General features: G+C 36.7%; 3 protein-coding genes across 3 annotated transcripts in view; 1 reads left to right on the plus strand and 2 right to left on the minus strand.

Moving 5' to 3' along the window:
* The window catches only part of chrac1 (chromatin accessibility complex subunit 1), a 443,634-nt gene that overhangs the window by 201,094 nt on the left and 224,713 nt on the right, over positions 1-17,827 (minus strand). The window lies entirely within an intron of this gene.
* Positions 1-17,827, plus strand: part of LOC129454550 (cytoplasmic dynein 1 intermediate chain 1) — a 70,785-nt gene that overhangs the window by 50,017 nt on the left and 2,941 nt on the right. Inside the window, exon 15 of the mRNA XM_055219109.2 lies at positions 9,622-9,762. Within this exon, the coding sequence (XP_055075084.1) occupies positions 9,622-9,762 (141 nt within the window). The remainder of the gene's footprint in view (positions 1-9,621; positions 9,763-17,827) is intronic.
* The window catches only part of LOC129454553 (electrogenic aspartate/glutamate antiporter SLC25A13, mitochondrial), a 63,885-nt gene continuing 52,319 nt past the window's right edge, over positions 6,262-17,827 (minus strand). Inside the window, exon 9 of the transcript XR_012359727.1 lies at positions 6,262-6,548. The gene's annotated coding sequence lies outside the window, so the exon portion shown is untranslated. The remainder of the gene's footprint in view (positions 6,549-17,827) is intronic.

Below are 17,827 nucleotides of genomic sequence, written 5' to 3' on the forward strand. Positions count from 1 at the left end.
AACTGAACTCTTGAACAAATGCCCTGTTGAAAATAACAAATGTTTTGGTTTCCTAGGAAATCTATGTGTTGTTTTTTGCTTGTTATATAAATAAACTACGTTTAAAGAACTTTGTTGTTATTTATTCTTAGCGGAGTTTCTTGGAAGTTACGTGCGGACCGCGACAGCCACTTGTTTATGTTGTTACTGCTGAAACGGTCTATAGTCACGAAATATTTGATTACTGTATTTGTGTTATTGACACAATTTTCCGCTATTTTTCGTGCCACTGGAGCACGAACGACTTTCTTTATTGTGTCATTTTGTTTTGTTTTCTCATTATTTTTTCCTTTTTTTTTACCATTGTCGCTTGGGGTTGGGGTTAGAATCACTTTCTGTGACATCCTAGTCTCAGCCTCAGACTTCACGCCCACAGACTGTTGGCTAAACGTCTGATGTTTTTCGTACACTTTTCTGGAAACCCTGTGAGAATGTCAAAGTCGTCTTTGATCGGTTGAAATAAACCAGATTTCCAGGAGACGCGAGTGTCGCGGTTAGTTTCGGTCCCTGGAAAACAAAGCTCTGACGTTCCATTGAGGAAGAGAATCAGTCGTGTTCACGTGGATAATAATGAGCAGTTATCATGATTAGCTAAACATTGAATTCTAAAAAATATGCAAAGTTCGCAGCATAGACTCTCTAAAAGATGTCCAAGAGTTTTGCTTGAGGCAGTTAGTGGAGTAAAAAGGTTTGGTTCTCCTGAATTGCTTGTATGTGTTAAAAAATGGAGAGATATGCTTCAAACAGACGTTTAACGGGAGCGTCTCATTGGTGTGGCTGTTGATGAAGTGCTCAACGTTGTCCTATGGTGAGTAATGTTGTTTATTTAGATGCTAATCGGTTGCGGCTGGTTATTTCAATAAATGACTTGTTGCCAGCCGGCTTGTTATTGTGGGGAGTCCGAAACGTGATGCTAGACGAAACAAACTGTGATTGGTTGTTTGACATGTCGGTCAAACAGCTCGTGGGCGGGCTTTGTCCAGAAAAAGCAGCGAAAAACACCAGACCTTCAGTATTGAAGGTCTGGCTACGTGAGACTAGTGACATCCTAACCCAAACCCCAACTCCAAGTGAGAATAGTTTTAAAGGAGAAGAAAAACATGTAGAAACCAATGCATAAAATTATATCCTAACGCAAACCCCAATCTAACCCTAACCCCAAGCGACAGTGATTAAAAATAGAAAAAAAACAATGAGAAAAAATATGAAATGCCACGATAAAGAAAGTCGTGCCACAGACACGAAAAACTATGTATAAAAATTCATGCTGAGTGAAAGACATTCCATGCTCCAGTGGCACGAAAAACAGTGGAAAATTGTGTCAATAACACAAATAAATGAATCAAATATTTTCTGACTATAACACGACTTGCCGTGTGATAGGGTAGAATAATTACACACCGCACACACTCATATACTATGCAAAAAATCACTTTACTTTGTATGCGATTAATCGCGATTAATCTTTGCCAAGCACTCAAAATAATTTTTTTATACAATGATATAAAGACTGTTGTTTAATTTAGTTTAGCTGTTATATTAAAACGTTAGTGTTGTTTTATTGTCACAATCAAACATGATTTTACTATAGTAAAAGAATAGTTACCTTGTTATTGGTGAATTTTCCTTACTAAAACAAACCTTTTTATTAGTAATATGCATTGGTAGGTACTTTATTTTGACTTTGACATTTAAAAGAGTTTTTTTAGCATAGGTTTCAAGATTTCCAAATTGCTGTATCTCCTGCAAATATTGTAAAATATGTATAAATCTCAATTTCAAAAAAACTGGTTTTGTGTTCCAGGGTCGCAATTCATTCAGGTTTTTTTTCCAGAGAATGGTTGCTTAAATGCTTACTTAACTGTAAAGGAGTGTGTTTTAAGCTGTGTAACTTGCAGGATGTATTAATGACACCAAGACCTGTTAAAGGACAAGTTCGGTATTTTACACTTAAAGCCTTGTTTTCAGATTGTTTATGATGAAATAGAACAGTTTTGACTGAAATTTGGACATATGATGCTGCCCTGAGAATTTTCGGTTTCTGTGGTATCACCCCCCACCTCTACAATGGCTGCATAGGTGCACTGGAACAATCCTTCCTAAAATGCATTAAACTTTCGTTTACAAAGACGTGAAACTCACCTAGTGGTCAGGGGTGTTCATTGATATGCTCACACAAAAATCGCTGCAAAAGATGCATTCTAACAGGTTTTATCGTGCTGTGAGGTACGGTATTACTCCGCGCCGGGAACTTTGTTTGTATTCTTGCAATTGGCAAAGGTGGATTATCGCCACCAACTGGGCTGGAGTGTCTAGTATTCAAGCTCTCTGCGGAAGAATATACGGGTGTGAGGCGTTTGGAAAAATAGGTCCACAAGTTTACAACGAATGGTAAAACACGTGTTGGAAAGCATCTTTTGCAGCGATTTTTGTGTGAGCATATCAGTGAACAACCCTGACCACTCGGTGAGTTTCACGTCTTTGTAAACGAAACTATAATGCATTTTAGGAAGGATTGTTCCAGTGCACCTATACAGCCATTGTAGAGGTGGGAGGTGATACAACAAACACCCGAAAATTCTCGAGCCAGCATTATATGTCCAAATTTCAGTCAAAACCGTTTTATTTCATCATAAACAATCTGAAAACAGGGCTTTAAGTGTAAAATACCGAACTTGTCCTTTAAAGCCCCCCCTAACCTAGAAAATGCACTTTTAAATGTGTTTCTATCAGAAAACGAGTCACCTGTGTGTGTGCAGAAACATCCTGTAATTACACAAATCCATCTATTCTTCTTTGTGTAATCTCCTTTAAACCGCAACAGTCACACAAAACAGGCTGTGGGGGATCCCCTAGCAATGTGATATCACATTGATTACGTCCCAACCATAACCCCTCACAGACTCCGCCTAAGAGTGCGTAGTTCAACGTTTTGCCAGAGACACATGTTTTAATGTAGTCCAAAGCACATGTGTAAGTGCTTTACCCCCTACTTTGCATATGGGGAGGTGAACAGAAGCTTTCTTTGCATTTAAAGAAACACATACAAAACCAGCACATTTTTTTTATTGCAGCCACTAATGGCCATGTTCAACATCATATAATGAAAGATCTGTGGTGTATTTTGAGCTGAAACTTTACAGACACATTCTGGGGATACCAGGGACTATATTTATATTGCTGAAAACACCTAGGTTAGTGGCCATTAAATTTGATTCCTAATGTCATGACCCCTTTAAAATAATGTACTTTGAGCTTGTGTATTTGTGGGTTAGGCATCTAAGTACAAGTCCTCCACTATGTCTTTCGTTAATATCCTTGGCATTGCATTAACTATATACAGTGAGGGCAGCACATTGGCAGTGCATTATATATACCAATATGTTTGTCTTATATGAAGATCTGTCTGACTGAGGTTTGAGCCATTGTGGATCCACAGCATTGAGACCACTGGACAGTGGCTTACTGCCTAATCTGCAAGTTCAGAATGATTGAGTCTTTTGATGACGGTTCAAACCACATGAGGCGGGTGCTGTATGGAGATGGTTGTGCTTACAGATCCTTCATTCTGTGTGGAGATACTGGCTCAGATCATATTACCCACATTGAGGGAAACACACGGTCCAAGTATGAATAAAAGATGCAGAAACAGTAGAAGGAATGTTTGGAGAGGGGGAAGGACAGTTCACCCAAAATTAAACTTTGGTCATTATTACACTGCACACCTCCTCATGTTGTTCCAACCTGTATTTTGTTATTTGGTTCTGGGTATGAGAGAGGTACCAGAAATTTCATACACCACTTTTTCATTAAGTGATTCATAGTTGCCACCCCTGTCAAGCTACATAAATGTGATCCATTAAGTCATTATTGGGTGATTCTCGCGAAATTAGACTTATGAGGTGTCATAAAACATTTTGATAAAAAATGTAAATGCTATCAAAATAAGAAGCATACAGTTACAAACATCTCTTCATGTACTACTTTGCACATGATTTCAAATGACATCATACAAACCAATTTTTTTTCACATTTAAGGAGAACATTTTCATTACCGCAACGTGTCTGGATTTGGGTTGTTTGACATGGAAATATTTATAATTAAAAAATCTAAAAAATAAAAAGCTTCAGTGCATGTTATACTATAAACATTTACAGTAAAGAAACATGTGGTATTTGGTGATCATTGGTAAATGTAGAGACAATAATAAGGAATATAAATGTGTCCCAGACCAATTTTCTCATCCTCCACAACAATTTTCAATCATTGTTTAAGCACTCAAGGAACTAACATTTAAAAAAGAATTGGTGGCTACCAGGTAAGCAGTTCTTATTTTTTCTCTCCAAATAAAATTGAAATTTTGTTTGTCATAGTACTTAGACAACTTTTTAGTTCTCATTACTGAAACATGAGTTTGTAAATGCATATATTTAATGTAATATCATTGCGGTAATGATAATTTTTTATAATAATAATCTAAAAAATGTTATTAATTCTATAGAAAGTATTTTTAAATCCTCTAAAAAAATTATTATATAGTAAGTTCAGACTTTAATCTTATATGTGCAAAAAATATTGGCTTCAAGGGCTTCTTAAATTGTTTTGATGCTGGACACCTTCTAAATCTGGATTTCGTGAGAATCACCCTATTGTCTGATGATCTTGTTGTTGAGCTGTGGATGAATTGGATGAGAAGTCCTAGTTATGTAAACTAGGTAAATGAATCAGTCTGATATATGAATGAATCATTCTTTTAAACAGGTAATAGATATAAATCTAATAGATCTGATACAGTGATCCATCCGTGATTTTTATCCAATTTTTTTCTCTAATGTGTTGCTCATATAAAGTGACTGCATGCCATTGGTAAAGTACATTGTATGAAAAAATAGCAGTGTTACATGTTACCCTTTTCTGTGTCATGGATAAATAACATTATATGTAAGGAATAATTGACGATGGCTCATTGAACTATAAGAAAATAATGCACACCCAAGGTGCAATGCTGCACTACGCCAAGCGGTTACACCGCGGGCGTGCATTATTTTCGAATAATTCAAAGGACCAGAGTCAATTATTCATCTTATACCACGGTTACCACAAACATTGCTCTGGTGCCTATTTTTAAGACATTTGACAAGTTAGGTGTGCGGTTATCAGAAATTAATGCATACCCACGAACATTTCTCAGCCAATCAGAATACAGCATTCAACAGACCCGTAGTATAAGGGTTTGTAACAACATGAGGGGCAAGTAATTAATGACAGAATTGTTCCTTAAAAAGCAGAAGGGAAAGCTTAAAGGGGAAATGTTGCAAACATAAGCACTTCAAAGGAGATAACAAGGAGTTAACCGGCAGAAATAAGGAAAATAAACAACTGCAGAAGAGGGTGGACATGGGTCATTTAACAAGGAAGTGGCACGTCTACCGCCTCAGGCCCTGGGATGAATAATACAGTCAGGCTGTATGAATGAAGAACCCAGTCTGCAGTATTCATATCACATTTTAACACTATCTGTGCAAAGCCGTACATAAAACACAGGGCTTGCTGAAACCACAACATACCGTCCTGTCACAATAAATTGGGCTATGGGCATTTTCTTCCCAAATTTTATGCGTTGTGCATTCTGACAGATATTAAAACATTCCTGGTATGTTATGGATGTGCTTGTGTTATTTTTTGGGGACGGGGAAATTCCTGACCCTTTGAGGAGAGCCGCAGGAATGCGGGCCTGTCTCCGTCTTTCGCGTGCGGTTCTGGGAACACCTTAGCTGAGAGCTAAGCACCCCGGGAGCCTCCGCACGTTATAGGTCGTATGCATAAATGTGAGTTTGAGGTGACACCTGACCTTCTATTTTTTGTCATGGACAATCTCATAATTTACAAAAAAACATGAAAGTGTTAAACAAGTGTCAATAATGCATTACAAGGTAATCTCCTTACCTTATTCTGATTCACAACGGCAAGCTTATAATAATTATTTATAAGTTGAGCTGTTAGGATGGATTTCTCTGGAAATGTCAATGTAAAGATAAGTACATAAAATAACCTGCAATGTCATGTTTTAAACATAGATGGCGATAAAGAGGCAAACGTTACAATTTTCACTTTAAGAACATTGCTGTCTCTATTTATCTAGATCAGTGGTCTCCAACATGGTGCACAAAAAGGTTGGAGACCCCTGAGCTAGATGTTGTACTGTAAAAGTTGTTATGGTGTACATTTCATGCCTTTTATTTGTGCCCTTACACGGGATTTGCTTTCGTATCAGTCCACTAAAACCTAATTTCAGTTCTCAAATGCCTGTAGTATAGTCCTTGATGTTTCTGTATAGTAATCTGCACACTGGACTGTGATGGTGATGACGTCCGAGCAGCACAGAGAATGTACATTAAATGTATACAAATGCTAAATCCCATGTGCAGATCTCTGCAGACATCAGAGGGGTTATCGAATGAACGAGTGGTTCGCCGCTTTGTAGGATGAGGAACATGCACATCACGCTCTGTTAGAGGGAAAAAAATAAAATCAGTCTGCAAACTGATCTGTAGTCCTCAGAGAGAGCAGAATCAGCACTGGCGCCTTCAGGATTTGGATCTACTGAAGAGCTCAGCTCTCAATCTAATTGGGTCCGTACAAGTTTAAGCATAACATCATTACCACAGCGATACATACAGTAACACTATTTGATGTTCAATGTTAAACAAAGTTCATTTCAACAAAGTCGATTTCTGATTTCTTGCACATAAGATGGAATAGATAACAGTGTGGTAACATGTACCCGTGTACAAATAAATTAAAGGTGGCATCTAATAGATTGTATTGCAGGTGATCTGGTAGTTAGATATTAGTTTGCATGTGAGTGGATGTGTTAAATTGTGCACACTGAACATCACACCCAGGGCTTGTTAAAGTCACAATGAAATTAAAAACTATTATTTTTTTGGTATTGATTACAAATGGCTTATCTGTGAGCTTCATTATGTTTTAAAAATTCATGTGCCCTCATAATCTTTAATCAAAAATGCTAATCTCCTCAAAATGATCTCTCTTTACTTCCGGTCACGAGCTATGGCACCTGGGCGTGGCCCGGGAAAAGATTGCAGCAATTAGCAACATGACCCAACTTCAAACGATCCAATCAGATCTCGATGGATAAATTGAAGTCCCGCCCTATCTTTTTTCATTTCAGAAGCTGTTTTACTCGGATATGTGTCACCACAGGGAAAATAAGACAATCAGTACTTCCATTTTATGACGAATTTAAGTCTTTAAACAAATGTTATATTTTTATAATTTAATAAAATGAATTAGGATGATTCAGATAAACTTATTGTTAAATAATATAATTATGGAGAACCTCATCCCCTGCTACCAAGAAGTATTGTTCACTTGTTTACCCAACAGCAAAAATGATTTATCATTTTAAATTTAGAACTTAAATCTAAATTCGTAATTTTTGATTCTTCAATTCTACAAGTTATGTTTTGATTTATTCTTTTTGTATGTTTTTATTATGTTGTATTATTATTACACGGCGCCTCTGGAATGTTTGATTCTCACTGGCTAGTTGCAACATTCCAAGGTCTGTTATTCCCAGATAACATCCACCTAATAACACAGCCTCATCCAGGAAATGCAATGTAATTTCATTCTTTCAAATAATTTCGGTAACACTTTATTATAATGTTCATGATTTAACATTAGTTAATGTATTAACTAACATGAACAAACCATGAGCAGTATTTATTCATCTTTGTTAATGTTAGTTAATAGAAATAAAGCTGTTCATTGTTTGTTCATGTTAGTTCACGGTGCATTAACTAACGTTAACCAAATTTTAATAAAGTATTAGTAATTGTTGAAAATAACATTAATAAAGATTAATAAATGCTGCACAAGTGCAGTTCATCATTAGTTCATGTTAACTAATGTAGTTAACTAATGTTAATTAATGAACATTATAATAAAGTGTTACCAATATACATACATAATTAATAACATATGTGACCCTGCCTGTGAAAACCCAGCTAAAGTCATTTTTTGTCAAGTTTTACAGTTTTTAATACATAAAATTTGCCTAAAGAATGTAAAGAACATTTTGTGAAAATATAATATTGATATCTTTAAAGGGACACTCCACTTTTTTTTGAAAATATGCTCATTTTCCAGCTCCCCCAGAGACAAACATTTGACCTTTATCGTTTTGGAATCCATTCAGCCGATCTCCGGGTCTGGCACTACCACCTTTAGCTTAGCTTAGCATAATCCATTGAATCCGACCAGACCACCAGCACCGCGCCAAAAAAACAACCAAAGAGTTTTTTTTATTTAAAACTTGACTCTTCTGTAGTTCGTGTACTAAGACCGACGTAAAATTAAAAGTAAGAGTGAAGTTTTAAATAGGAAAAATATCGAAACTCTTTGGTCATTTTTGAGCACGATGCTAATGGTCTAATCAGATTTAATGGATTATGCTAAGCTATGCTAAAAGTGCTAGCGCCAGACGCGGAGATCGGCTGAATGGATTGAAAATGAGCATATTTTAAAAAAAAATGGAGTGTTCCATTAATATTGACTGATTAAAGTCATATCAAAGATTGAAATCCTTTTGAAATGAAAGGGTGAAATCAAATTTTGATGATCTCAGAATTTGATTTTGAAACTTAAGCCTGATTTTTACAGGCAGTGTTACATATATGCGATTTTATTTACAAATGATTAGTCCAAATGCATTTTTCACTTGTTTAACCTTTGAAGTTGTTTGAACATGATTTGGCTTAAAGCCGCTGCTGTTTTTTTTCTACGCGTAAGGTTTGCATCTTTTCCAAATAAATAAATATTTTGTGTGCAAATATTTACTCATGCAGCAAGCAGCGTGTAATAAGCTGGAAAATTTACAGCCAGCCGGTTGTTTTCACAAAATAATCCCTTTAGGGTGATACGGATCACTTAGTTGGGATTTATTCTGCGCTAACCAGATTTACATGATCCCTTTCTTGTTCCACCACTTTTGTAATTAAATCATTGTGTTTATATAAAATAAAAAATTAAATTTAAGTATGCACACTGTATGTTATCTTTTTGGTGTGGTCAAGTGACTTAAAGCACATTCCTCTCTCTCTCTCTTTTTCTCTCTGTGTCTCATTAGTGTGCTGTGGTCTGCATTGCTCCCGCCCATCTGTCTGCCTTCTACCTGTTCGGAATGCATCCAGCGATTCTCAAGAACTCTCTCCCTATCTAACCTACCCCTCTCTTTCTCTTTTCTTTATTTTTTTCTCTTCCATGCCACAGACAGCTGTTACACTAAGGTTACAGTACACCTTAGAGAGACTTTCATGTTGTGTTTTTTTATGACACTGCTTGTATGTGCAAAGGTTCTAATTAGCTCGATCCCAGACAGGCCTCAGGGCTGCAGCAGCGCCACTCAGTCTACCGCCTATGCCACTCTCTCATTCTCTCTCATTCTGATGCTCTCTCACCCTCCGCTTGTCCCCTTACAAACCTACGTTCCTGTCCAAGCTGCCCTTTTATTCTCTTTATATTCATCCTAGTTCTTTTCTTTGTGTGTCCTGTAGCAAAACAAGCCACTGTACTCTTTTGAGGACAATTCCGATTATGTCTACGATGTGATGTGGTCGCCCGTGCACCCCTCGCTCTTCGCCGCTGTGGATGGCATGGGTCGTCTGGATCTGTGGAACCTGAACAATGACACCGAGGTGAGTAAACGCTCTCGGAGAACGCAAAGCCAGAAATGCATCAAAACAAGTACACTATAAGATCTTTTCATTGTGGGTGAAAGATCCCACAGGCCGCCCCTTAATCAGCATTTTTGACAGCTTCTCACCAACAGCACACACATTGCTGCTCTACACACACACATACATCTGTGAGACTTCAGGCTCATCACTCTGATGTGTGCAGATTTTCTCTTCCCATCATTCCAGAGGCATGAGTTCCCATGGGCCACGGGCCTAGTAAAGTGTTTTTAGACTAACCATTAACTTTTTAGCACCACAAGAATTAAAGTACAATTTAAGAATAGAATAACAGAAAATACATATGCAGACAGGGGTTTCAAATCCAGTTAGGTTAGCTTATTTAATACTTATTACACGGCTCGTTGGAATGCTTGATTCTGATTGGCCAGTCGTGACATTTGCAGATTTGTTATTCTCAGATAACAACCCTTCAATTTCACACATTAAACTGGATGCTGCAAATATTTTTGACAGGTACAGTTTGATAAGGTACAAAAAAATTAAATATAAATAACATGTTATAAATATCTTTTAAAGGGATAGTTCACCCAAAAAGGAAAATTTACATATCATTTACTCACCCTCATGTTGTTACAAACCTGTATAAATTTCTTTGTTTTGATTAACACGAAGGAAGATATTTTGGGAAATGTTTGTAACCAAATTATTTGTGAGCCCCATTCACTTCCATAGTATTCTTTTTTCCTACTATGGAAGTGAATAGGGCTTATGATCGGTTTGGTTACAAACATTCCTTAAAATATCTTCCTTCAAGTTCATCAGAACAAAGAAATATATACAGGTTTCTAACAACATGAAAGTAGGTAAATGATGACAGAATTTTTATTTTTGGGTGAACTATCCCTTTAATAAACATATGTGTCATTATATTTACAAATGATTAAATCCAAATTTAAGAGAAGGTCTGCATTCATTAAATAATTAGCTAATAAAATATTTCAAATCAATATTTGATGTTCCTTACCTTACTTATTAGGTAATAACCATGCAATAAGCGGGATGATGGACAGGCAGCCGGTTGTTGTCGGAAAATAAGCCCTTTCGTTGTGATACAAGACCCTCTGCTATTTCTGCAATAACAACCTATACATTATCCATTACCTTATGTATAGAATATGTAGATTTTTATTAGATAGTTAGTTACCCTGGACCATAAATGGATAAGGGTGTCATGGGTGTATTTGTAGCAAAATCGGTCATTAGGGTGTTATGTAAAGATCATGTTCCATGAAGATATTTTGTTAATTTCTTACCGTAAATATATCAAAACTTTATTTTTGTGAGTTAATTTGGACAACTTTAGAGGCAATTTTCTCAATATTTAGATTTTTTTTGTGCAAAGATTTTTAAATAGTTATATCTCGACCAAGTATTGTCTAATCCTAACAAGCCATAAATCAATGGAAAGCTTATTTATTATATGATGTATAAATCTCAATTTCAAAAAATTGACCCTTATGACTGGTTTTGCAGTGTCACAACAACATGATCTCATGAATTTCTGTGGCATAGTCATGGAATTTTTTGCTAATTTTTCCGTGGCATTCTCTCGGATCTCCGCATTTTCCGTGGCCCTGCCACGGACTTTCTTTTCCGTGGTATTCTTACGGATTGGTTACTCAACTGTTTTGTCCTATTTTCTTACCATTGTCGCTTCGGTTTAGGGTTAGATTTACATAAAATGACATCCCTACCCAAACCCAACTCTAACCCCAAAGCCAGGTGACAATTGATTAAAGTTTAGAAAATATAAAAGAATACATCAGAAAAAATAGGACATAATAACGCAAACACAAAATCTAACCCTAAACCGAAGTGACAATGGTTTGAAAATAGGAAAAAGCAGTTAAGTAACCAATCCGTGAGAATGCCACGGAAAAATGAGCAAAAAATTCCGTGACTATGCCACGGAAATTCATGAGATCATGTTGTTGTGACACTGTCATAAGGGTCAATTTTTTGAAATTGAGATTTATACATCATATAATAAATAAGCTTTCCATTGATTTATGGCTTGTTAGGATTAGACAATACTTGGTCGAGATATAACTATTTAAAAATCTTTGCGCAAAAAATAATTTTCTAAATACTGAGAAAATCACCTCTAAAGTTGTCCAAATTAAGTCTTTAGCAACTGCGTGCACTCACAAAAACAAAGCTTCAACACATTCACGGCAAGAAATCAACAAAACATCTCCACGGAACATGATCCCCACACAACACCCCTATGATTTTGGACTCATTTTGACCCATCGATTCCGCCACAAATACACCCATGACACCCCCACCCATCCATGGTCCAGGGCAACATTCATTTGATCATTTTATTCAAAAGAGCAACTTATAGATTGTAATCAAGCTACCGTGTACATTTGTGTCATCATGTGTTCTCTGAGGATTGAACCTATGACCTTTGAACCCATGTCAACGCAATGTTCTAACAAGTGTTCCTGGTAGAGCATTGCTACTGGTAATGGAAAATGGGACAGAAACACTAATGATACTGAAAATACAAAGATTGAACATATTTACTTCATATTGATTGACATACAATAGATCAAAGAGCGTATGTCACTGATAATTATCTGTCATTTTATGTGACTTGCTCTGATGTTGTTTCATCTTTGACAGTTGACTTAGTGCTACATGGACCATTCACACAATACATCAGTCTGTAATGTCTTACAACCACCGGTCCCTAAGGCCATGAGTCGACAGAGAGCCGTTGGGTGTTACATCTCTCTTTTACGTGAAATAAGAGCTGCGGTGATTGACATTGCCCGTCCACTGAGCAATACACACCCACTTTAATTGCGTACTGATCTGAGACGTGCTGCCTCCTACACACTGCTTGTAAATCATAAACATCAGGGGTTATAACCTTTATACACCCAACGATTCCCAAGGCAGACTCACATTTCCTTAATAAAGTCAAACAGTTTTATCAGATATAAATATGACATGTTTTATATATCTGTCAGTAGACTCAGGTATTTGAAAGACCCGTGGTTAATATTGTTTAGAAGTTTAGAAATACTTGACTGAAATGTTTCTTTTAAAATCCTTTATTTTAAGGTTTAAAATTACTTGTAGTAATTTTAGACCAAAATATGCTGCCAACATATACATGTTTCATTAGAAAACAAAAAATTGTATTTAAAAATATTTATAATTAGATAACTTGGGTCATTAAGAGCCCAAAATAGAATTCTTTCAAAATTGTTTAAAAAAAAATTTTTAGACCTCGAGAAGGTTTTTGATAAAACTACATAAGTACGATTTTGCAAATTCAGGTGACTATTTTGAAAATGATTAATATAACATAGTTTTCATTTATTTAATCGCGATTAATCGCATGCAAAATAAAAGCGATTTGTAACATAATATATGAGTGTGTGCTGTTTGTAATTATTATGTATATATATATATAATATATATATATATTAATATAAATAAATAAAAAATGTCTGAAATGTATACATGTATGTGTGTGTGTGCGTTTAAATATACATAATTACACACAGCACACACACATATATTATGCGAAAATTAACTTTTATTTTGTATGCAATTAATCACGATTAATCTTTGCCCAGCACTAATTTTGGATGCTTTTAGTCACAACATAATTCCTATATTTACAATTGTATTATTTCATAGTTGAAAAAAATGTGGAAAAAAATCAAGAATGTGTGTTTCTAAACTTTGTTTTGTATTTACCTGTCAAAGTATTGATATCGTACTTTAGAAATACATTACAAAAAAAAAAACATGGCATGAGCATGGTACTTGCTATTGTATATATACAGGGTTCCCACGGGTCCTTGAAATACTTGAAAGTTTGTGAATATGGGGAAAAAGATTCAAGGCCCTGGAAAGTTTTTGGAAATATACATACATAGATGCAGGTCATTGAAAGTGCTTGAATCTATTTTATCCAAGAAGTTTTCTGGAAAAAAATCCATATTATTCCCTGTGTAGTATAGGATAATATCATAAAATGTATAGCCTTTTAAGCACACGTGCTAAGCTGTTTGCTTTAAATGCTTATATCTTCTGTATCCGAATGATGCTTCATACGAAAATGCTTTTTTTGCATAGTTGTGTTTGACACATGAAAACGTCTCGGGTTACGTATGTAACTGTTGTTCCCTGAGAAGGGAACGAGACGCTGCATCGCCCTTGCCATACTTCCTGCATCTCTTTAACGCCGTCTTTGGCAATATTTTAGATAGCGATATACTTCCTGACTCCGGCGTCACCCTGTCTTTGTCGTTAAGCCTCACCATTGGTTTAATTTGATAAAGACGTTCAGACGCACTTACCCCTGGAGGCGTCCCCAAAGTGTCACCGCAGTGACGGAGCGCGAATTCCCTCAAAAGGGAACTGTAAAAATGTATCTTAAAAGGTAACACGATGTAACCTTGCTCTTACTTGAACGTACTTTTAGTCCTTAAAGCAACACTATGTAGTTTCCATGTAAAAATGACTTACAGCTCCCCCATGTGGTTGAAAAGCGCAACAGTGCCTGGTATCAGACACTCTTCTGCAGGCAGGGGGAGGGGCGGGGCTGTGTGCTCTACCCTCCACCACCACTTTCAGAGTGTGCTTGTAGCAGCTAGGAGGCTGCTCAGGTTGCAGCAACAGTACAATTTGTCCAGTTAAAAGTTGTTCTATCACTGAAATAATTTTAGAGACATTATTTAAAGGTTAAAAAAACTACATAGTGTTGCTTTAAATTTGAGGGTATTGGACCTGAAAAGTCCTTGAAAGGTCCATGAATTTGAAGTTAACTAAGGTGTGGGAACCCTGTATATATTTCATTTTTAATACTGTAAGAAGTGCATTATGGGCAGTGTGCCTATGTTGCATACTGCACATTTTGGAAAATGTCATAGGTCAACTAAGCATGCAAGTAATTTGCATAGTGTGTGAGTGTACATATAGAAATAGTACGATTTATGCGGTACTATGGTATTAAGAACACAGCCTGCGGCATTACCTCAGTACCACTTCTTACAAACCATAAAATATCTTTTTTTTTTGCACTAAAGTGCTTAAAGTATGACTTATAGTACATATAAAGCAATAAATTTGCTTTTTTGTACACTTTTCAGTCTCAACAGCTTGCTGTCTGTTAAGAACAGATACATACATAGTGTCGCATGTTATCCAAAATATCAGGAGACCCCCGTCCCGCACCAACATGCATACCCCCTACGCACACGCAAACGTGCAAAGATTCGCAGCCAGAAAACGGCCAACAGTTCCCCATTGTCAACTTATAAAGAAATTCACCCATAACGGCATTAACAGACCCTGGCTTTGCCTGGTTCCAATTTGCACAAAAAGAAGCTTGCAGCCAATTGAACCTTGCAGTTGACTCTTGGAGGAAGCTGCGCACTAATAGCTCTCAGGCTGTGGTTAGCCTGTTCTGAAGCGAGGAAGCTTTTGTATTAGCCAGCATACAGCTTCCATCTTTGCTGACAACATATGTCAGGCCAGTCTCAGCTGTCATAAGTAATAGGGAGAAATCAGCCTCACGCACACGCACAAGGGCACGCGCGCACGACAGAGCCCGTGTGCTGCTCTTTAATGTGTGCGGTGCGAGTTTGCATGGTGATTTATGAAATCATTAAAAGGGCTCTCATGGTTGTTTCCAGTGGAGCTGTGGATTTAGAGCCAGACTAGAGGAAGTGTGATGTACTTCCTGTCAAACTTATAATGTAACGTAAAGGCGCTACTGTATACGTTTACATTATGTATAACATGATATTTAGTAAGAGTTATAATGCAAAGTGTTATTTCAAAGTGAAGTTATTTTAAGATTTATTATCTCATTCCTTAAAGCACCATTTATTGTTTTCATAATTAAATGCATGTTTTCTTTCCTGAATTTGAGCTTCCCAGAATGGTTTTTAATCTTGTGTAAAGAAACATTCTTTATGTAAGCGTGGGTCTTATGTGAACTAAAAGCACACATATTGATACTTGTCCACATTTTTTCTCTAAGATTACATAGGAAGCAAATGGAGACCTGCATACGTTTTTTGTCTGTCAATTATTCCTTCGGAGAAAATCAAGGTCAACAATGTCAAACATTGGGTTGAGATTTGCCAGAAGATATCAATATGAACTTGAACATTTCTCACTGCACTTTTCCAAAACCAAATTATCTGAGCTATGCTATCCACATTTATTTTATGCACTATACTGTAACAGAAATTACTCAATACTGAGTTTCGTGACTGCTTTTGTTTCTTCTAAAGAAGGTTAAGAGAAACTCTCATTCAAGTTTACGACTTTGTGTACTAAATGAACTATTACATTAATTAAATGAATGAAACACAACTTCAGTAAAGGTACCGTATGGGTTTTTAGTGGCATCTCGAGGTGAGATTTCATAGTGCAACCAACCTCAATTTCGAAACGCATAGAGAGCCTACTGTAGCTGCCACAGGTGAACATGTCGTCATCTGAGACAATGTAGGGACAAAACGCACTCTATAAAACAGTTTGCCGGTTTAGGGCTACTGTAGAAACATGATGGCGACTTCCATGTAAGTGGACCCACGGTGTATGTAGATAAAAACGTCTTATTCTAAGGTAATAAAAACAATGCAGTTCGTTTTGTACGGTCTTTACACACCACTGATAATATAGTTATGTATATCAATATTGCATTTCTGTCAAGACATCCTTACACATTGCACATTCTTGCTGTGTGTTGCCCGTCTCTTTTAAAAAAGGCATTTTTAAATCTGGTTATCATAAACAAATGAGTACCGTCCACTCCAGTAACTGACGAGAGAAGGATGACATGAACTTTACTGTTTCGCTCACATTGGTAGTCGCTAGGGCTGTTACGATTAATCGTGCAAATGCGCGTTTTATCAATGAGTGAATTTGAATAAATTACGGTGAAATGCCGCCACATCAAAAAGCCAGGGGGCGCTCTCGTGCAGAAAATCCAATTGTGCCACAGAAGAAGTAGCATTACAAACGCTATTCCAGGAAATGTCTATAAGGATAATATCGCCGTTCTTCAGATTGTTTCAGGTATTTTCATTATAATAAAGAATATTTTTAATCATTGTGTTTGAAAAGTGTTGCTTTTTTAAATGCACGTTATACACGACTCAGACTCATAATGATTTTAGATTGATAAGGACTTCTTACTGACCAAAACGCCATAGTACATGCACAAGCTGCGCATGAAACACAGAATCGCAGCCTTGCGATTCAGAATCGATTTTAGACAGGTCTTTTTAATGGGACCCGCGATTTATTGTTACAGCCCTAGTAATCGCTCCTGAAAATCGCTCATCATTTAAATAAAGTTGAACTTTTCTTAACTTTCTCGCATCGCTAGACATGCCCATACGCTCGCCAATGGTCACTTTCGCTCATGTTGCCGGTAGTCGCCAAGCTTCCATTGAAATAATGAGATCACATCGCTCTGCTACTGCTAGTCACTGGCAGTCTGAATGGGGCGTAAGTCTCCTGAGCTTTAACTCTTTCCCTGCCATTGACGAGTTAACTCGTCAATTAAGAGAAAATGCTTCCCTGCCAATGACGTATTTCGGACAATCCATAATACAGCTATTATTCACCAGATGGAGCTCTTCTGCAACTTATAAAACCCGGATGTATCGTCCTAGGGCAAACAGCTGTATGTCTGGGTATGTTTTGAGGATCGCTCTGAATCAGATCTCTATCAAGAAAAATGGAATTATCTCAGGTTTTTCTTAAAATTGGGTGTTTTTGAAGAAACCTACCCATCTTTCAGAGGTGATAAAAAGAAAACAAATGAAGGTAGGATGAAACTTTTTTTTAAAATCAGAGGGTCTGTTCTTTCATTTGATATGTTGTATGTTTATATATTTAAGGTCTGATAAAGAGCCTGTGTGCTGGAAACGTCACCAAACGCCATGCAATAGTTTTTAATAATAAATATTTTTTGATACTTTTTGAGCTTTGGTGTTGCCGACTTTGCTTTGTA

The sequence above is a fragment of the Misgurnus anguillicaudatus genome, chromosome 20 (assembly GCF_027580225.2).
Source record: "Misgurnus anguillicaudatus chromosome 20, ASM2758022v2, whole genome shotgun sequence".
NCBI classification, from domain to species: Eukaryota; Metazoa; Chordata; class Actinopteri; order Cypriniformes; family Cobitidae; genus Misgurnus; species Misgurnus anguillicaudatus.